This window comes from Gymnodraco acuticeps, unplaced genomic scaffold (assembly GCF_902827175.1).
Source record: "Gymnodraco acuticeps unplaced genomic scaffold, fGymAcu1.1, whole genome shotgun sequence".
In the NCBI taxonomy this organism is placed as follows: domain Eukaryota; kingdom Metazoa; phylum Chordata; class Actinopteri; order Perciformes; family Bathydraconidae; genus Gymnodraco; species Gymnodraco acuticeps.
This window is the reverse complement of record NW_022991970.1, coordinates 490,514-510,906: the sequence shown is the minus strand read 5'-3', so window position 1 is coordinate 510,906 and position 20,393 is coordinate 490,514. Positions and strand designations below refer to the sequence as shown.

The following is a 20,393-nucleotide window of genomic DNA, read 5'->3' as shown; positions in this document are numbered from 1 at the left end:
ACAAATTATTGTACCATATAATTGTATCGCAAATAAAGCAGAAAAAACATGCATTATTTTACTCTTGTACTACTACTATTGTAAGTGCCGCTTCTCGGCGATTACCGTAAAGGCCCGATTAATTGCGCACTCAAAAATGAAGAGCCGCTGATTTGACCAAGCAAGCGAGAGACGGCTGAGTTGACCGCAGTACCGGAACGGACGACATCTTAATACACTGAACAAAAATATAACACTATAACACTTTTGTTTTTGCTCCCATTTTTCATGAGATGAACTCAAAGATCTAAAACATTTTCTATATACACAAAATAACCATTTCTCTCAAATATTGTTCACAAATCTGAAAAAATCTGTGATAATAATAATAATAATAATAAATGATATTTATATAGCGCCTTTCAAGGGACCCAAGGTCGCTGTACATGGTGGACAAACAAAACAAACAGACAATCAACGGGCAAACCAAATAAATAAATAAAGGAAGCCAGGGGACCAGAAAAGGGCTAGGGCCAGGGTGAACAGGTGTGTTTTTAGTGATAATTTGAAGATGTCCAGGGAGGCAGCATTACGGATCTCGGCAGGAAGTGCATTCCAGAGGGTGGGGGCCGCAACACTGAATGCCCTGTCACCAACAGTTCGGAGGCGAGAGCGGGGGATGGAGAGCAGGCCCGTGTCTGAGGACCGCAGACTCCGAGAAGGGGTGGAGGAGGTCCGATAAGTACTGGGGGGCGAGGGTATGGAGGGACTTGTACGTGAGGATGAGTGTTTTGTATTGAATCCGGGACTTGACCGGCAGCCAATGTAGGTGGGTGGGGGTGATATGGTGCCATGGCTTGGTGTGGGTGAGAAGCCTGGCGGCAGAGTTCTGGACGTATTGGAGCCGATCCAGGGTTTTGCTGGGAACCCCGGACAGGACTCCATTGCAATAGTCCAGACGGGATGTAATGAAGGCGTGTACCAGGGTTTCTGCCACAGAGTCAGAGAGAGAAGGCCGGATTCTGGCAATGTTTTTTAGGTGGTAGAAGGCGGATTTGGTGACAGATTTGACATGCGCCTGGAAAGAGAAGGTGGTGTCCAGGATGACTCCCAGGTTGCGGACTTCAGTGGACGGGGAGATAGAGCAGCCGTCAATGGAGAGAAGCAGGTCTCCAACCTTCTGGAGCTGCGTCTTGGGAGCCACAATCATGAGCTCTGTTTTATTGCTGTTGATTTTGAGCAGGTTTGATGACATCCAGTTTTTATGTCCTGTAGGCAGTTGACAAGGGATTGAGGGGGGAGCTGAGTGGACGGTTTGGTGGAGAGATAGAGCTGTGTGTCATCAGCATAAGAGTGAAAGCTGAGACCATGTTGGCGGATGATTTGACCAAGTGGGAGCATGTAGATATTGAATAGGAGGGGTCCAAGCACAGAGCCTTGAGGTACACCTTGGTTGACTGGAGCGGGAGGGGAGCTGCAGTCACTGTCACTGATGGTGACAAAGTTTTTCCTGTTAGACAGGTAGGACACGAACCAGGCAAGAGCTGTGTCACTGAGGCCAAGGTAGTCAGACAGGCGGCTGAGGAGGATGGAATGGGATATGGTATCGAAGGCTGCTGTGATAGTGAGCACTTCTCCTTTGCCGAGATAATCCATCCCACCTCACAGGTGTGGCATATCAAGATGCTGATTAGACAGCATGATTATTGCACAGGTGTGCCTTAGGCTGGCCACAATAAAAGGCCATTCTAAAATGTTCAGTTTTATCACACAGCACAATGCCACAGATGTCGCAAGTTTTGAGGGAGTGTGCAATTGGCATGCTGACAGCAGGAATGTCCACCAGAGCTGTTGCCCGTGAATTGAATGTTCATTTCTCTACCATAAGCCGTCTCCAAAGGCGTTTCAGAGAATTTGGCAGTACATCCAACCGGCCTCACAACTGCAGACCACGTGTAACCACACCAGCCCAGAACCTCCACATCCAGCATGTTCACCTCCAAGATCGTCTGAGACCAGCCACTCGGACAGCTGCTGCAACAATCGGTTTGCATAACCAAAGAATTTCTGCACAAACTGTCAGAAAACCGTCTCAGGGAAGCTCATCTGCATGCTCGTCGTCCTCATCGGGGTCTCGACCTGACTCCGGTTCGTCGTCGTCACCGACTTGAGTGGGCAAATGCTCACATTCGATGGTGTCTGGCACGTTGGAGAGGTGTTCTCTTCACGGATGAATCCCGGTTTTCACTGTTCAGGGCAGATGGCAGACAGCGTGTGTGGCGTCGTGTGGGTGAGTGGTTTTCTGATGTCAATGTTGTGAATCGAGTGGCACCATGGTGGGGGTTATGGTATGGGCAGGCGTATGTTATGGACGACGAATACAGGTGCATTTTATTGATGGCATTGTGAATGCACAGAGATACCGTGACGAGATCCTGAGGCCCATTGTTGTGCCATTCATCCACGACCATCACCTCATGTTGCAGCATGAGAATGCATGGCCCCATGTTGCAAGGATCTGTACACAATTCCTGGAGGCTGAAAACATCCCAGTTCTTGCATGGCCAGCATACTCACCGGACATGTCACCCATTGAGCATGTTTGGGATGCTCTGGATCGGCGTATACGACAGCGTGTTCCAGTTCCTGCTAATATCCAGCAACTTCGCACAGCCATTGAAGAGGAGTGGACCAACATTCCACAGGCCACAATCAACCAACCTGATCAACTCTATGCGAAGGAGATGTGTTGCACTGCGTGAGGGCAAATGGTGGTAACACCAGATACTGACTGGTTTTCGGACCCCCCCAATAAAGCAAAACTGCACGTTTCAGAGTGGCCTTTTATTGTGGCCAGCCTAAGGCACACCTGTGCAATAATCATGCTCTCTAATCAGCATCTTGATATGCCACACCTGTGAGGTGGTATGGATTATCTCGGCAAAGGAGAAGTGCTCACTATCACAGATGTTTTCAGATTTGTGAACAATATTTGAGAGAAATGGTTATTTTCTGTATATAGAAAATGTTTTAGATCTTTGAGTTCAAATGGGAGCAAAAACAAAAGTGTTGCATTTATATTTTTGTTCAGTGTATCTTCTGAAAACAAATGCCAGTGTGTCACACACACACCCTGGTGACCGGACATCTCCTTCATAAATAGAATAATAAGGTGTAATAATCGGGCAGTGTGGTGTGTGTGTGTGGTGTGTGTGTGTGTGTGTGTGTGGTGTGTGTGTGGTGTGTGTGTGTGTGTGTGTGTGGTGTGTGTGTGTGGTGTGTGTGTGTGTGTGTGTGTGTGTGTGTGTGTGTGGTGTGTGTGTGTGTGTGTGTGTGTGTGTGTGTGTGTGTGTGTGTGTGTGTGTGTGTATAACAAAGCAGCCTGCAGTCACTCTTTAGCTGTCTAATGAAGCTAAACACAGCGAAGGCTGTGTGTAAAAGGCACAGCTTCACTTCCTACTTGGCGAACCTGTAACTTTCTCGTGTGCATGAGAACGTATCTCTGCGCAAGACAAAGTATATTGTGATGAGCAAAACCATGTCACTTGGCCCAGGTGGTTTTCACAGAACGGACAAAACATGTTTAACGACCATAAAGGTCCATAGGTACCGGCGGTCTATCCGCCAAAACAAACTTCAGTTTGTGTCAATCACTTGCACGTCACTTCTGGTACGATTCTCGTAAGTGTTTCAGGAAATGTAATTTGTCTCTTGCTTTGTAAAAGTGTTTCACATCTTGTTCATTTGTTTTTGTTAATGTTAAATAGTTTTTTTCTTTGGTAAAAGTGTTTTGCTGATGTAATTTTGTTTTATAAAATGTAAATTTGCTTTATAAAATGTGAATTTGTTGTTTTTAAATGTAAATGTTTCTCAAGCTTTGTTAAAGTGTTTCACACTTTGTAATTGTCGATTACAGCTGATATGAAACGCAGCGGGGGAGTTTGGCTGCCTCTCCCTTCCTTCCTGCTTCCTCTCCCCAACCAACATGGTCATTAATACTGTTCTGTACCCAAAACCAGGATCAATTAAAACCAAAAAGCACTAAAATATAGTGTTTATGAGTACTGAATCAATTCCATAGAAAATGTATAATATTGTTTGGATCTGTAAATGTTCTTGTCTATTCAGGACAAACACACACACACACAATTTCTGAGACTAGGAGGTTCCAGAGCATTAGTTTGGCTGATGGGGCTAAAAGTAAGGGCTGACTATTAGCCTGGCTTCTAATCAATGACTTCTGTTGGTGTGTGTGTGTGTTTGTGCGTGTGTGAGAGTGTGTGTGTCCATGCCCAGAAAGGCGGGGTCTTCAGACTGTAGGGAGTCCGAACCACTTTGTTTGCTACCGTATCTTCAGATGGAGGATGTCATCTGCATTGACTGGTTTCGCTTTTAAAGGTTAAAAGTTGATGAATCTGACAAAACGTAGTCATATAGAGTAATAATGCTTTGGAACTTTTGGGTGGTTTATGGCTTTTTAGTAGCTTTTAATCTTTGTGCATTCACAAAAGAGGGGCACTAAGTTCAGCCTCTTGTCATTTTTTTCAGTCTCCTACTCTCGGACACGTTGGACCATAAGCTCTGAAGGGCCTGGTGAGTGACTCAGTTTCTCTAGTGTTTTAAACTACAGTGTATGGAGCTATTTCAGGGTCATACGTTTTGATCATTAAAAAATATTATTTTTGATTCAGTTCAGCAATTTTTTTGAATAAAATATTTATTTTCATATTTCAGCTTTATAGGCCTACATATTTTGATATTTGAATCTTTATTTTTTTCGGTTGCAGATTTTTCGTTTTCAGATTCAAAACAATTATTTTTTCAGTTTAAAATCTTGTTTTTTCAGGTTTCACATTGCTTTTCACCTTCAGATCGTTTTTCACTTTCAGATCTTTTGTTTTCGCTTTCAAACTTTTGGCCCTGATGTTGCTTGGGGGGGGGGGCGGGGCTTACCAAAGTGTAGTTTGGCATCCTGAGTGACAGGCCTCCCTGTCATGTTGCCTTCATGGATGTTAGGTAGCGCGAGAAATATAACTCAATACTTTCTATACACAATACTCCCGTGATTGGTGGTAAACAAAACTGATACCAGCGTCAAAGTTCCGTTAAGCGAGCTGTTGTACATCGTAGTTGGCAACAATCAAGGTATAAGAGCAATAAACTGTGCTAGAATGTGAAATGACGTATCCGCAACGAGCCAGCAGGTTGTTCTGGTGGACCTGACGCACATCCCCCGCTGTCTCACGGAGAGATACCGCAGGTCCTTCCTTCCTGCAGCGGTCAGACTATAGAACCAGCACAGCCCCTAGTAGACCCCGCACAAAACAACACAGACATAACACCTTGATACAGTTGATAAATACCAACTATGTGCAATATATATATGCCATTAAAAACGGTATACCTGGCTGCTAAATCCGCAGAACTGTTACAGGATGTGTATTATGTCAAATGTGTAACTTTAAAAAAAATTATAATTTCTTTTTTTAATCTTTAATACTTTTTGTATGCATGCTTTAGGTAACATTAAGCTGTCTTTGGCTCTTGTCTGCTGTAACAATGTAAATGTATCCCCTGTGGGACTAATAAAGGTATTCTGATTCTGATCGCAAAAACCAAGCCAATACTATGCTGCGTTCATGGAACTACGTGGAAATGGGGAAGGACAACGCTTGATTGCGGATACGTAATTTGAATTCACATTCTAGTAGAATGTGAAAGTGAAATATGAAAATAAATATTTTATTCCAAAAAATTGCTGAACTGAATCAAAAATAATATTCAACCTGAAAAATGATTTCAATACTTATTTTTGGTTTGAATATATCATAGTATTTTTCAAAGTTCAGGATAAAAACTTGAACTTTCAAATAAAAATGTTGAATGATCAAAACGTATGACCCTGAAATAGCTCCATAACAGTGGTGCTTAATGGTGTTTAAGGATTATAGTTCGATGTATTCATGTATGTATATTGATGTGATAAAATAGAGAGCACAGTAAGATAAAAGGTCCCAAATAGTGCACCTTAAAATGTATTAATTGGGGAAATGCACTAAATACATTTAGGAAAAGTACAAATACAAATCCTGGAATAATAGGTTAAATAAATCAGTGGCCGAAATGAATACAATAAAATCGAATAAACAAATAAGTGGTTTCTTCCATATCCTCATTTTGAGTTATCAATGTACAGAGTAAAAAATGTTGTCTGGTTTGAGAGAGATTTCCCACAAAACTGTTTTGTTATGTTAAACTATTATGTTCTTGCTGGGATGGTGGACCACTGCTGAATAAACATTGTATAATTTAGCTGGAGTTTAAAGCTGCCTTTAAGTGTTCAGTTTATTGCAAAGGACTTTTACAAAGCTGCCACCATAATTCGGCATTTCAAACCCAGGTTTTCTGCTGTAAATGCATTGGAAGTGTGGCATACAACTCCTTATTAATCTGATTGAAAAAATAAGAGTTTCTTCATGTTGGGAGAGGGTAGGCTGGGGAATCATCCCTATCACCACTGATCTGGGTCAGTGGGGGGGGGGGGGGGGGGGGAGGAGTCCCACAGCTGTTACACACTGCTATATATCCATGTGTGTGCATGCATGTCTGTCACTCAGTCTCTTAAGAGTTCATGCTATTAATCTGTTCTCTCTGCAGTGTGTGTGTGTGTGTGTGTGTGTGTGTGTGTGTGTGTGTGTGTGTGTGTGTGTGTGTGTGTGGTGTGTGTGTGTGTGTGTGTGTGTGTTGTGTGTGTGTGTGTGTGCCAGATTGTGTTACTGCATTTTCATTTTCAGAACAGCATGAGCAGATGTTTTACTTTGTGTGCTTATAATATGCAAAGGCATGTTAGCTTGTTGTGTCAGTGCACGTAAGCTTTATTAACCTGACATTGTATCTTGTGTGTGTGTTTGTTAGTGTGTATGTCTGACTGTGTGTCTCTGGTGCGTAGTTAAATGTAGCTTAATGGATGCAGCAGCAGACAGGCATTGGGCTGTAGTCCTGTCTCTGCTGTACCTCATACAAAGTTTAAATGTAATTTGAGTTTTCTGTTGTGCAGTTTTAGAGTAAGCAGTCAACACAGGATTACTATTGAAACAATTCATACAAAGCTGTTAACATGAGCAAATGAGTCTGTAGTCTGTAGCCACACTGGGGACTGTTTATTACCCCAGAATAAAAAGTTATTGATGTTGTAGTCTTACCAATAGTGGGGCTGCTGACCTACATTATCTTCTAATCTCCTAATAATTCCAATCCAAATGCCTTTTTTTTAACGGTTTATCCTAAAGTGTGAGTTTGGGTTATAGTCTTTTTTGCAATTTTTAGAGTCAGTCCTCTGACATGGTTACCGTCATACAGGCAGATTGTATGACGGAAATATAAAAAGTATTCACAGAACATTTAAAAAAGGGGGTAATGGAAAGATATTACTTGATGAATGTGAGATTTTGTAACCTACAGTAATTTATTGATTGTTGGATTTGCAATATGGGACACGTTTACAGGATTAGATCAATGCTGCAGCACCCTGTGTGTTAGTATACATGTCCATGTGTGGCAGTGAAAGTCCACTAGGTGTCCTCAGTGTGATTATATTACAACATTGTGTCAGTCAAGAACATTTTTCTCCCACCAATCCTAGATACACTTCATTACACCGTCCTGCAGGAGTCTTTTCACTTTCCTCCTCTTTTGCTCTCTTTTTTATTTTCCTCTTTTCTTTCTGACATCCTCTCTTTTACTCTCTTTCATCTTCTTTCATTTCCCCCTCGTTTTTTATTTTTTACTTTTTTCCCCATGTTAGATCACTGCCACATTTCCTTCCATCCATTTGCTTTCTTAGTAAAACACACACAGCAGAAATGCATAGAGTAATAGAGCAGGTGAGATGATGAGAAAGATTAACAGGGACAGAGAGGAACTCATCTAGAAAGAAAAGCAGCAAGAGGGAAAGACAGTAGGTCAAAGAGTGAAAGAGAAAATATGAAGGGGAGAGATAGTGTTTGTGTGTGTGTGAGAGAGAGTGATCTAGGGATGGAGAGAGGAAAAGGAGGGATGGAGGGAGGAGGGGTTTAATCCTGCCTGGATTATGGTATAAACTGGTCCCGGACAGCAGGAAGAGATCCACTGAAGAGAGAGGGAGTCCTACTATCACTCTATCCATCATTCAACCATCATCATATGCGTGTCCCAGTGCTGCATGGTTTTGGATCCACCAGGAGCTCAGCAGGATGGAATAATTAAAAAAAGGGCGGCAGAAGAAAACTCTTTTGGGATTATATGTGTGTGTGCTTGGGAATGCCTCGCTAACTGAACTCGAGGGAAGCTCACCGGGACGCCCCCATCACTCTCCCTTTTCCCCGGCATCCTGTAGAGGGGGGAGCATGGAGGAGAGAAGATAATAATGGGAGTAGCAGAAATAGGATTAAGGGGTGTAGAGAGGGAGGTGTAGGAGCATGGCGAGAATCCGTTGTGACTCTTGGAGCGCAGAAGTGACCTTTGACACTGGAGACAAGAGCTTTCCAGACTGTGCTGTGTGCCGGGGGGTCCAGCTGAGCTGACATCAAATCTCTATCAGACTCTTTTTATTGCTCATCAGTCGTATTTGAACTTTCCACATGTCTCAAAGGAAATGGTTTTAAAGCTTTGACCACATGACATAGTGAGTCGTCACTGTTATTCTGTATGTTATCATTCAGAAAGTGTCAATCTTCCTCTAACCCACTTTTGGGATGCAGCTTGTTTTTCTTTTAAATTAGCATCCTGTGTTTCCAGACGGCAAATGGGATTGGTTCAATCTTCTGGCTAACAGGAAGAGCAGCTCTTAAGTTTCCCGCTCACTGACTGTGGCTTCTCAGAATCCACTACAATTCCTAAGTCTGGGGCAGCTTTAAGGAGGACATGCTTGTCTGTTGTTGGGTGTCATATGTAATGCCCTTGGCTAGTCTTTAGGAAACTTTGGATTGGATGTTTGCATTTTAGTAATGCTTGTTTTGCCTGGCAAGTTAACCAACAACTATTATTTGTGCCTATAATTTGATTAGTAAGATGTCAATTGTTGTCCTTGTGGTACATAAAGAAACCCAATGTTGTGGTTTCTAAATGTAAGGTTAGTTCTTCAGCACACTTTTTCTTTAACACCCCACAACTTCATTCTTTTGATTTACTTGCATATTAGTTTTTTCAACAAAAAAAAACTAAGAAATCCACTATATATTACCTACCCAGGACCAAACAACTTCCATCCTCGTGCACTGTGACCTGAGTATTTCTAAACTCACTCTGCGCTCTCCTTATTTAATCATTCTCTCTTTGGAGCCAGCGTGCAACAACTGCTGCAGGGATGAACCGCTGGAGCTGGGGAAGTGGGCCGCGCAGAGGGAGGCTGATGATGTCTGCTGTGGATTATCCTCTCCAGCTCGCTGTGCCGCATGGTCGACGGACAGATGAAGATCTCACCGGAAACGTGAGTACAGTTACATTAGAGAACACTCACAGGTTAACCCCAGGGAGGGAGCCATCAGGGGGGGGGGGATAAATCATAAAGATCACACAGGATTTATAAGGACATATTACCTAATATATTAATTACAATAATAGATCTATATTTGAGTGCCATTCATTCCAAGGAATTGTGTCTTGACTGACTCAAAGACTCATTCTTAGCCATCAGTTAAAACATGTCATTGATACTTCCTTAAATCATCCCGTTAGGAGACGTAAAGAAGAACTTCAGACTTGGCAGTTTGTAGTATTGCTATGTGCACTGCAAATTCCAGCAAACATAATAACAATAAAAGGTTGAACAGGCAGCAGGTCCAAGTGGTTCTTCTTAATGAAATATGTTCACTGCACCTCAGAGACAGCATTACAGTAGGTTCATCCTGTCACGTCTTTCCCGTCTTTACATTTGCATAAATAACTAACTTTGCTTTCGTTTTGCTAATATAGCAAATATTAGTATGCTAATATGCTAATATAGAAAACTAAATATATATATTTTTTTTATTACAACAGTCATTCCTAGCACCTCTACATTACCAACTCACTTTTATATTTCAGAATAAACACATCAACAAAAAGTTTCAGCCAACCAATTAGATGATAACATGATGTTCTATGACTACATCCTCACAGGTCGACAGATTGAGACACAATGTGCTAACAATCAGCGGCTGAATATGTCTTATCGGACCACAAACATAGTGCTTTATTTAGACATTACATCAGCTATTGTGCGGTCGTTTTCCCCGTGGACGCCCCTGGCAGATTTGCAGCTCCTGTCCTTTTACAGCCTCACGTGATATAGATGAGTCAATATGTTCCTTGTATTTGGCTGATTACTCCACACAGATGCATATGGGCCATATGGGCACCTGTGGGGTGGGGGTGTAGCCACCTGCCAAACTATCAATGACTACACAGCCTTTCTACAGTTAGTATGCTGAAGGTGAATTAGACATGTGCTACATTTAAATAAAATCAAACACAAAATGATTATGTTTAATACTTATTGTTTTATTGGTTGCTTGTGGACCAGTTTGTCCTATTGAAGACTAATGCCAAGTAAATTGGGACGTTTAGAATAGAGTATTTACCACCTAAACGTATTAAACACCAGCATGCTAATATTGTGATTGTTAGCACAGCTGCTAACTTGGTAGTAAACGCTGTCGTGTTTACATGTCAACTGATCCACTGTGCAGTCAAAGCTTACAGTATGCAGGACAGCATTTGATATATTGCATAAAATACGTGTTTTGGTGTTATTGGAAAAACATATTTAATATCAACATTGGAACCAAAAAAATCACATTCTTCATTCAGTCCTTTTGATTTGGATTATGTCCTTTTAATTATGAACTGTAATATGAACTTCTCAAACCATATATTTTAAAAGGATCATGGAATAAGAGGTCTGTAAATACAGCTTTAGAAACTAATTTTAGAAAAGGACACTGCTATCCAGGAAATATTCCCTCTACATTTCCCAGGTACAAAGATGGCTGTTACACAAGGGAATTGCAGTAACTCCTAATGCCTTATTGCCTCAGTGGTCAGTTTTCTGTCTCACTTCTCTTTTGGAATGAAACGCTGCGTTTGTGTGATCTCCAGAAACCAGACAAAGCTCTCTTTCCCTGAACAGCTGAACAGCTTTTTCCCTGAACAGCTTTCAAACCTCCTGCTGACTAAAAACACTAACAGATCAATGCAGTGCTGTCAGTCCACAATAGCCTATTAACTGTGTGTGTGTGTGTGTGTGTGTGTGTGTGTGTGTGTGTGTGTGTGTGTGTGTGTGTGTGTGTGTGGTGTGTGTGTGTGTGTGTGTGTGTGTGTGTGTGGTGTGTGTGTGTGTGTGTGTGTGTGGTGTGTGTGTGTGTGTGTGTGTGTGTGGGGGGTGAGGTACACAGAATACTCTGAATTCTTGCCACTAATAGAGCTGTTCAATTTCTTTGGTTTGTATTTCAGTGCACACACATACAATAGAGGTTTGATTAATCTAAATCGAGTCATATAGATGAATCATCCAACACAAACTAAAGCATGGTGGATGGTTCAGTCTCAGTATATAAAATGTGTGAACCTGTGTGGGACTCATAGAGTGTGTGCTGTCACACAGCAGGCTCTGGTGTTACATGGGAGATTAAAGCTCCAGTGACATCCGGGTTCAGCAGGCCAGCACAGGTCACTGAGCCCAAAATGCTTTGCTGTGTCTGGGGAAGAAGTGGCAGCACCGCCCCCGCTGGCTCTGGAAGTTAGCTTGTTATAACCAGGACGTTTTCACACTCAAATATTTAGCCTCTGAGGGAACATCGCTCTGCTGCCAGGAGGAAAATACATCACACATTTAAACATCAATTAAGGAACTGACACCCTGATGGAATGCTGTGAATTGGTGAATATTTATATTAAAAATGTTGAATTTCGCTGCCTTTTGCCCTTTAGCGGTACCATAGAGTTACAGTACCAACTGCTTAGGAACTGGTCCATAGTTGACCTTAGTGTGACCTGCCTAAAGGCCCTGTCACACTGTCCCGAAATTGACACCCGATGGACACACGATAAAGGAAATGTTCAAATTCGGCTGTGATCGTAGCAACATCGGGCCATTCGTGAGGGCATCTAAGCCATCGTATGACCGCCGGTGGAGTTTCTCAGGCTCCGGCAGCAACTTCGTGAGCGGCAACTTCGTAAGGCACTCTTGAGGGCATCTTGTCAAATCGTGTCATCGTCGTGTTATCATCGGTGCATTCGCCCTCACTCTGATCGTGGCGAATGCCCGATGGCACCGATGATAACAAGATGCCCTCACGATGGCCTTACGAAGGGCAAAATTGACACACGAATTCAACACGAAAATGAACCTTCGCAAGGTCCTTCGGCAATTTTTTGGCATGCCAAAGATTTTGCCACCGCTCACGAAGTTGCTGCCGGAGCCTGAGAAACTCCACCAGCGATCATACGAAGGCTTAAGATGCCCTCACGAATGGCCCGATGTTGCTACGATCACAGCCGAATTTGAACATTTCCTTTATCGTGTGTCCATCGGGTTGTTTTATTGCACAACAAAATCATGTAAATATATTATGTAAATTACCCAATTTGTGTTCTGTGAAACTAAAAAGGATATAATATATTATTTTGAAGGACAGTTGACAGGAAGTTGTTGTTGTTATGGAAACAACATTACGGAGAAAACGTAATATTTTCTACATATAACGACGGATAAAGTAAAGAACAAAGTCTGAAGATATCAGTACAGTATCATAGTACTTTAACATAATTGTTTTTGGTACTTTCATTGCAGTTGTATGTCTTAAATGTAATGTAAATGTTGCCTTTGTGTGTGGTTCGGGGCCATCTTCGTGCGAAATTCACAATTCCATATTCGTGTGTCCATCGGGTGTCAATTTCGGGACAGTGTGACAGGGCCTTTATGTCCTGTCTAATCTGACCTCACTTTGCTGGTACAGTGGCATTGTAGCACATGGTATGTTATTTAACAGCATGCAGTTTAAGAGGCACTACAATGAGAGTGCAAAAAACATTTAAAAAAGCTATTTGACCATCTCAAATTAATAAATACCTATATTTATCAGTCAAAAGTGTACTTGATACTCCCTTAACTCATCGAGTGAGGAGACAAGAAGAACTTCAGACCTGGCAGTTTGTGTTATTGCTATTTATGTTACAAATTCCAACAAAAATAATAATACAAAAAGGTTGAACAGGCAGCAGGTGGTTCTTCTTAATTAAATATATCACTGCACCTCAGAGACAGCATTACAGTAGGTTCATCCTGTCATGTCTTTCCCTTCTTTACATTTGCATTTATATCCAACTTTACTATAGTTCAGCTAAACTCCGACAATCCCTTAACTCAGCGATCTCACTAATTTCAATTGAGTGTTTGCTATCTATTAACATAAAATATGAAATGTATTTATAGGCAAGGCAAGGCAAGTTTATTTATATAGCCCCTTTCAACACAAGGCAATTCAAGGTGCTTTACAAAAATGAAAGACATTCAGACAAAGGCATTTAAAAACAGTAACAGATAATAAAAGAAACAATAAAAGAAAAAATACATGAATAATAAGCACATGAATACAAAGTTACAGTGCAGTTTAAGATATGAATAGTTCACACAGAAGTTCCACTTTACTGATGAACACAACGGCTCAGTTTCAATTAAAAGCAGCGACAAAAAGATAAGTTTTCAGCCTGGATTTAAAAGTAGTAAGAGTTGCAGCGGACCTGCAGGTTTCTGGGAGTTTGTTCCAGATATTTGGAGCATAATAACTGAACGCTGCTTTACCATGTTTAGTTCTGACTCTGGGGACAGAAAGCTGACCAGTCCCTGAAGACCTGAGAGATCTGGATGGTTCATAATTTAGCAGGAGGTCAGAAATGTATTTTGGGCCTAAACCATTCAAAGCTTTATAAACCAGCAGCAGTATTTTTGAAATCTATTCTTTGACACACAGGAAGCCAATGTAAAGACTTCAGAACAGGAGTGATGTGATCCACTTCTTAGTGTTAGTGAGGACTCGAGCAGCGGCGTTCTAAATTAGCTGCAGCTTTCTAATAGATTTTTTAGTGAGACCTGTGAAGACACCATTGCAGTAGTCGAGTCTACTGAAGATAAAAGCATGGACAAGTTTTTCCAAATCCTGCTGTGACATTAGTCTTTTAATCCTAGATATGTTCTTTAGGTGATAGTAGGCTGATTTAGTAATTGTTTTAATGTGACTGTTGAAACTCAGGTCAGAGTCCATGACTACACCTAGATTTCTGGCTTTATCTGTTGTTTTGAACATTGCAGGCTGAAGCTCAGCGCTAACTTTTATACGTTCTGACTTGGCTCCAAAAACCATTACCTCAGTTTTGTCTTTGTATAATTGGAGAAAGTTCTGACACATCCAGTCATTGATTTGTTCAATGCACTTACTCAGTGTTTTAACTGGAGAATAGTCTCCTGGTGAAATGGTAATGTAAATGTGTGTGTCATCCCCATAGCTATGGTAACTTATTTTGTTGTTTTTCATTATCTGAGCCAGTGGTAGCATGTAGATGTTAAAGAGAAGAGGCCCCAAGATGGAGCCTTGAGGAACCCCACATGTCATATTTGTCAACTCAGATGTGTATTCATCTATACTGTAGAAACAACGTTTTTCTGTCCTTTAAGTAGGATTCAAACCAATTTAGAACTGTTTCCGAAAGTCCCACCCAGTTTTCCAGTCGGTCTAGTAATATGTTGTGGTCAACAGTGTCAAACGCAGCACTGAGATAATAATACTAACACTGAAGTTCTGCCACTGTCTGTGTTTAAGTGGATGTAATTGAAGACCTTTACAAGAGCAGTCTCAGTGCTGTGGTTTGGACTAAATAATACAACAGTCATTCCTAGCACCTCTATGTTACCAAGACCACATTCTCATATTTGGCTCCCCATTGGTTGAGCCATCTGTCACATCCTGCCTACTCTAACCTCTGCTACCTTTCCTGCTTGGCAGACATAAAGGATTTGTAGTTGTACTGCATATTATAGAGCGCAGAGTGACCTCTTGACTGACAGCTTTTACTGTCACCTGAACAATAATCTGTTTTAATCTGTTATTGTTGAATGCAGGGTCACCTTTTAACATGATTGGCTTCCTAAGTCAAGGGTCAGCTTTAATAAAGACTGTCCTATTGACCCTTAATTTTCATCAACTAAATTAATCAATTTAAAGATGTCAGGAATTCTAGTTTACTAAGACATGTTCAAACAATATTTGCTCCACAGATGTTAAAAGTAACACAACGCAATATTGTTAAATGGAGCAGTTGTTGCATTTACATCAGGGTGCATTTCTTCAGTTTATTAGATGTGTGTAGCTTTTTAGCTAAATATAGGTATTATAGGAAAAGGCCATATAGCTCTTCTTTAACTAACACGTTTAATTGCCAGAATGTCAGTTTTCAAAGCAACCCTTTAACAATGTATTACCAATAACAGATAATTTAGTTACTGATAAGACCACATTTGGGTTGCCATGATGTGAAAAAATGCTGATTGTGTTGCCGCTCTATTTCTGCAAAAGGGTTGCATTTATTAATGTGACATACATGTTGGGTTATTGCATTGTTGTCATAGATTGATAACAGTTTTGTTCATCTGTCCCTGATCATGTCTTCTCTGTCCAGGGTGCAAAAGTGGGCTGTGTCCTTCAGCAAAGAGATAGCTGCTCTGTCCACGAGATACTCTGGAGCTAAACTGCTGCAGAAGGTAAGAGATTACACACAGAAGCGTATGCGCACATTATCAAATACAGACACACGCAAATGATGTTGGACAGAAATACAAATCAGATCAATCAGGCAGGTGTACAAACATACACAGCATTGAAATAGTATTCAAGGCATCTTAATTTGATGTGTTTTGAGGTCAATTAAGATGAATGATTGTGTGTTTGAGTAATTCCCATTTCAGACAGACATCAGGGATGTGACGATGGTGGTGCAGCTTTAATCCCTTTGATTAATTATCCCTAACATACGGCTTTACCAGAGAATGTACAGTACACACATAGATGAGGTTGACATCCCAGGATCAATACATTCAAAGCCACCTAAAGTTACAGCTCGACCTCGTAATGATGGCTCATTGTGGACATTTTCTGTTCATTTCCGTGCTTGAAATGAACAGATTTACACTATTTCTGCTGGCAAATACAACAGAAAAGGAGTTAAATCTAAGAAAGAAATGTAAATGCAGAAGCAGAAATGTTACCTCTGTAAAATAGAGATGGTTATAGAACAGATGACATCATCACATCAGACTGAGGTGAGCGGGGTCTGCATCTCCTCCCCCTCTGCTCCGTCAGCCAATAGGAACACGACTGACTGGCATACATTTGCTGTACAACATCTGCACATGGCCCTGAGAACAATGTGATGACACAGTTAATTGAATAGCACATAAACACACTCGCATTTTTGGTTTGTACTTTTAAAACCGTTGATGTAATGTTCAACATAAACGTCATGCTTATAAGCTGTAGTGCGATGAATTAAATGATTTACCTTGAAGATTAAAGAAGATGGCATGCTTGTGTGTGTGTGTGTGGTGTGTGTGTGTGTGTGTGTGGTGGTGTGTGTGGGTGTGTGTGGGTGTGTGTGTGTGTGTGTTGTGTGTGCGTGTGTGCGTGCGTGCGTGTGGTGTGTGTGCGTGCGTGCGTGTGTGTGTGTGTCTTTAGTAATTAGGATGTGCGGTCTTTCTCTTCATGCCACCCTGTAGAATCCCTAGCAGGCCCATTCACCATCTGCCACACACACACACACACACACACACACACACAACACACACACAACCACAACCACCACACACACACCACACACACACACACACACACACACACACACACACACACACACACACAACACACACACACACACACCACACACACACACACACACACACACACACACACACACACACACACACTGTTTTCACAGAGAGATGCACATACTAACCAGCTTCTTCTATGGTGTACATGTATCTTTCCTTTTGGTTTACCACATCACTTTAACGTTGTACAGCAAAAAGTATCCACCCATCAAGCTGCAAAATAACAAGATTTTACATATTTATTCACAGCAGTATAGAGTGATGTTTTGGCCTGTATTCCAGACTGGACTGACCTAACATCCCCCCAATGCTTTGTTTGTAGGAACTGTCCAAAATAAAACGCACACGGCATGTATAAAATAGTGCCTAACTTGATCCAAGCAGCCTCATATAAACAGTCGCAGTACAAGTGATGCTGCTATAGTTGTCATAGTAGAAGCAATAACACAAGTTGCTGGAGTTACAGTATCAGTTATAACAATATTGATATTTAAGTGTCTCCTAGTTACACACTTTATCTTTTTATCTAGGCAAGGCAAGGCAAGGCAAGGCAAGGCAAGGCAAGTTTATTTATATAGCACTTTTCAACACAAGGCAATTCAAAGTGCTTTACAAAAAATGAAAGACATTAAGAAAATGGCATTTAAAATCAGTCATTAAAAAGAAAAGCTAATAAAATAAACATTAAAAGAAAAAGTACATGGATAAAAGTTACAGTGCAGTCTAAGATATGAATAGTTCAATTAAAATCAGCGACAAAAAGAAAAGTCTTCAGCCTGGATTTAAAGTAGTCAGAGTTGCAGCGGACCTGCAGGTTTCTGGGAGTTTGTTCCAGATATTTGGAGCATAATAACTGAACGCTGCTTCTCCATGTTTAGTTCTGACTCTGGGGACAGAAAGCTGACCAGTCCCTGAAGACCTGAGAGATCTGGATGGTTCATAATTTAGCAGGAAGTCAGAAATGTATTTTGGGCCTAAACCATTCAAAGCTTTATAACCAGCAGCAGTATTTTTGAAATCTATTCTTTGACACACAGGAAGCCAGTGTAAAGACTTCAGAACAGGAGTGATGTGATCCACTTTCTTAGTGTTAGTGAGGACTCGAGCAGCGGCGTTCTGAATCAGCTGCAGCTTCCTAATAGATTTTTTAGTGAGACCTGCAAAGACACCATTGCAGTAGTCGAGTCTACTGAAGATAAAAGCATGGACAAGTTTTCCAAATCCTGCTGTGACATTAGTCTTTTAATCCTAGATATATTCTTTAGGTGATAGTAGGCTGATTTAGTAACTGTTTTAATGTGACTGTTGAAACTCAGGTCAGAGTCCATGACTACACCTAGATTTCTGGCTTTATCTGTTGTTTTGAACATTGCACATGAAGCTCAGCGCTAACTTTTATACATTCTGCCTTGGCTCCAAAAACCATTACCTCAGTTTTATCTTTGTTTAATTGGAGAAAGTTCTGACACATCCAGTCATTGATTTGTTCAATGCACTTACTCAGTGTTTGAATTGGAGCATAGTCTCCTGGTGAAATTGTTACGTAAATTTTTGTGTGTCATCTGCATAGCTATGGTAACTTATTTTGTTGTTTTTCATTATCTGAGCCAGTGGTAGCATGTAAATGTTAAAGAGAAGAGGCCCCAAGATGGAGCCTTGAGGAACCCCACATGTCATATTTGTCAACTCAGATGTGTATTTACCTATAGAAACAAAGTTGTTTCTGTCCTTTAAGTAGGATTCAAACCAATTTAGAACTGTTTCCGAAAGTCCCACCCAGTTTTCCAGTCGGTCTAGTAATATGCTGTGGTCAACAGTGTCAAACGCAGCACTGAGATCTAATAATACTAACACTGAAGTTCTGCCACTGTCTGTGTTTAAGTGGATGTCATTAAAGACCTTTACAAGAGCAGTCTCAGTGCTGTGGTTTGGACGAAAGCCTGACTGGAACACATCGAAACAGTTATTTAAATGCAAGAAATTACTCAACTGTTGAAAAACAACTTTTTCAATGATTTCACCTAGAAATGGGAGGTTTGATATGGGCCTGTAATTGTTCATTACTGAAGCGTCTAGATTATTCTTTTTAAGAGCGGTTTAATGACTGCAGTTTTTAGGGCCTGTGGAAAAATACCTGAGTGAAGAGATTTGTTTACTATATGAAGTAGATCTGAGGCCATGCAAGGCAAAACATCTTTGAAAAATCCTGTTGGAATAATATCAAGGCAGCATGAGGAGGATTTCAGAAGTTGTATAATGTCCTCTAGGTTTTTATCATTAATCTGATGGAATTGTGTCATGGTGTTTGAATTGATGTTAAGTGGACACAGAGACAACACATTTGCTGTTCCTGATGCAGAGGCACTGACTGCTTGTCTGATTTTCTGAATTTTGTCAGTGAAAAAGGAGGCAAAATCATTAGATAGAAATTCAGAGGCTACTGACACTGGGGGTTAGTTAGTCTGTCGACGGTAGCGAACAAGGCACGTGCGTTGTTTTTGTTTTTGGTAATGATGTCAGAGAAGAACGATTGTTGTGCGTTTTTCAATTCCAAATTATAAAGGCCAAGTCTCTCTTATAGATTTCAAAGTGAACCTGGAGATTTGTTTTTCGCCACCTGCGTTCAGCTTTTCGACATTCTCTTTTTCTGTTTTCACGCTCATGGCCTTTCTCCATGGAGATATTTTCTTGCCAGACACTTCCTTTACCTTAGTTGGAGCAATGGCATCTATAACATTTTGAATTTTTGAATTAAAATGATCTACTAGCTCATTTACTGAGATGTTAGCAGGGGCAAGTGTGGAAGAAAAATTCTGAGTAAACATTTCCCTAGTATTTTCAGTTAAATATCGCTATCAGTCATGTTTTTTGTAACAAGCTGTGGCTGACATGGAATCACTGCTAAATTAGAAACTCACACAAACGTTTGAGCGCTTCCTGTTTCTAAGATGATTCACTGCTCTTAATCTATTACCTATCAACACAGATATCGGCAAAGCTATAGGCAGGCAGGGCCCCGGCATGTCCTGGAAAGAGTTGAGAGTGCCATACGCCCTTGAGCCTGGACCCAGCAGTCTAGTCAGTGAAGTGTAAAAAGCACACATTGCATTAGTTTAATCTCTGCAACAAGAAACCATTAATCACCCTCCTCTGTCTAATCGATGGTCCTCTCTGTGGAAAATGTACTGCCTCTGCCTTCATGCCTGAGTAAACTGAATAGGATATTGAGTGTTGTGTTTGAAGATAATACAGAAATTGGTGGAGCTTTACTTTTCTTGGAAAGGGTTCTTTTATGGTTGTTTGCAGTAGGCTAGTAGAGCTCTTTATCACCCTTTTCACATGTATATCTGTTTGTCTGTCTTATCTGGTAATATTGTCTCCAGTGTAACGGAAATTGAAAAGCATGATGTGTGAAAGTGGAAATAGAATAGGACAATTGGGCATTTGTTTTTCCTCAATTGTCTTAGTTGTCAGACTGAAGCTGTCTTGGTAAAGGGCCCATTTGTTAGTAAAATGTCAA

General features: G+C 41.0%; 1 protein-coding gene across 1 annotated transcript in view; it reads left to right on the top strand.

Annotated features, from left to right (window-relative positions):
- Nucleotides 1-3,810: 3,810 nt before the first annotated feature.
- cacna2d4a (calcium channel, voltage-dependent, alpha 2/delta subunit 4a) overlaps nt 3,811-20,393 on the top strand; it is a 108,494-nt gene continuing 91,911 nt past the window's right edge. The window contains 5 exon segments of the mRNA XM_034200846.1: nt 3,811-4,377; nt 4,528-4,572; nt 9,302-9,373; nt 9,375-9,445; nt 15,670-15,751. Of these exon segments, the coding sequence (XP_034056737.1) occupies nt 9,323-9,373; nt 9,375-9,445; nt 15,670-15,751 (204 nt within the window). The 5' untranslated portion in view covers nt 3,811-4,377; nt 4,528-4,572; nt 9,302-9,322.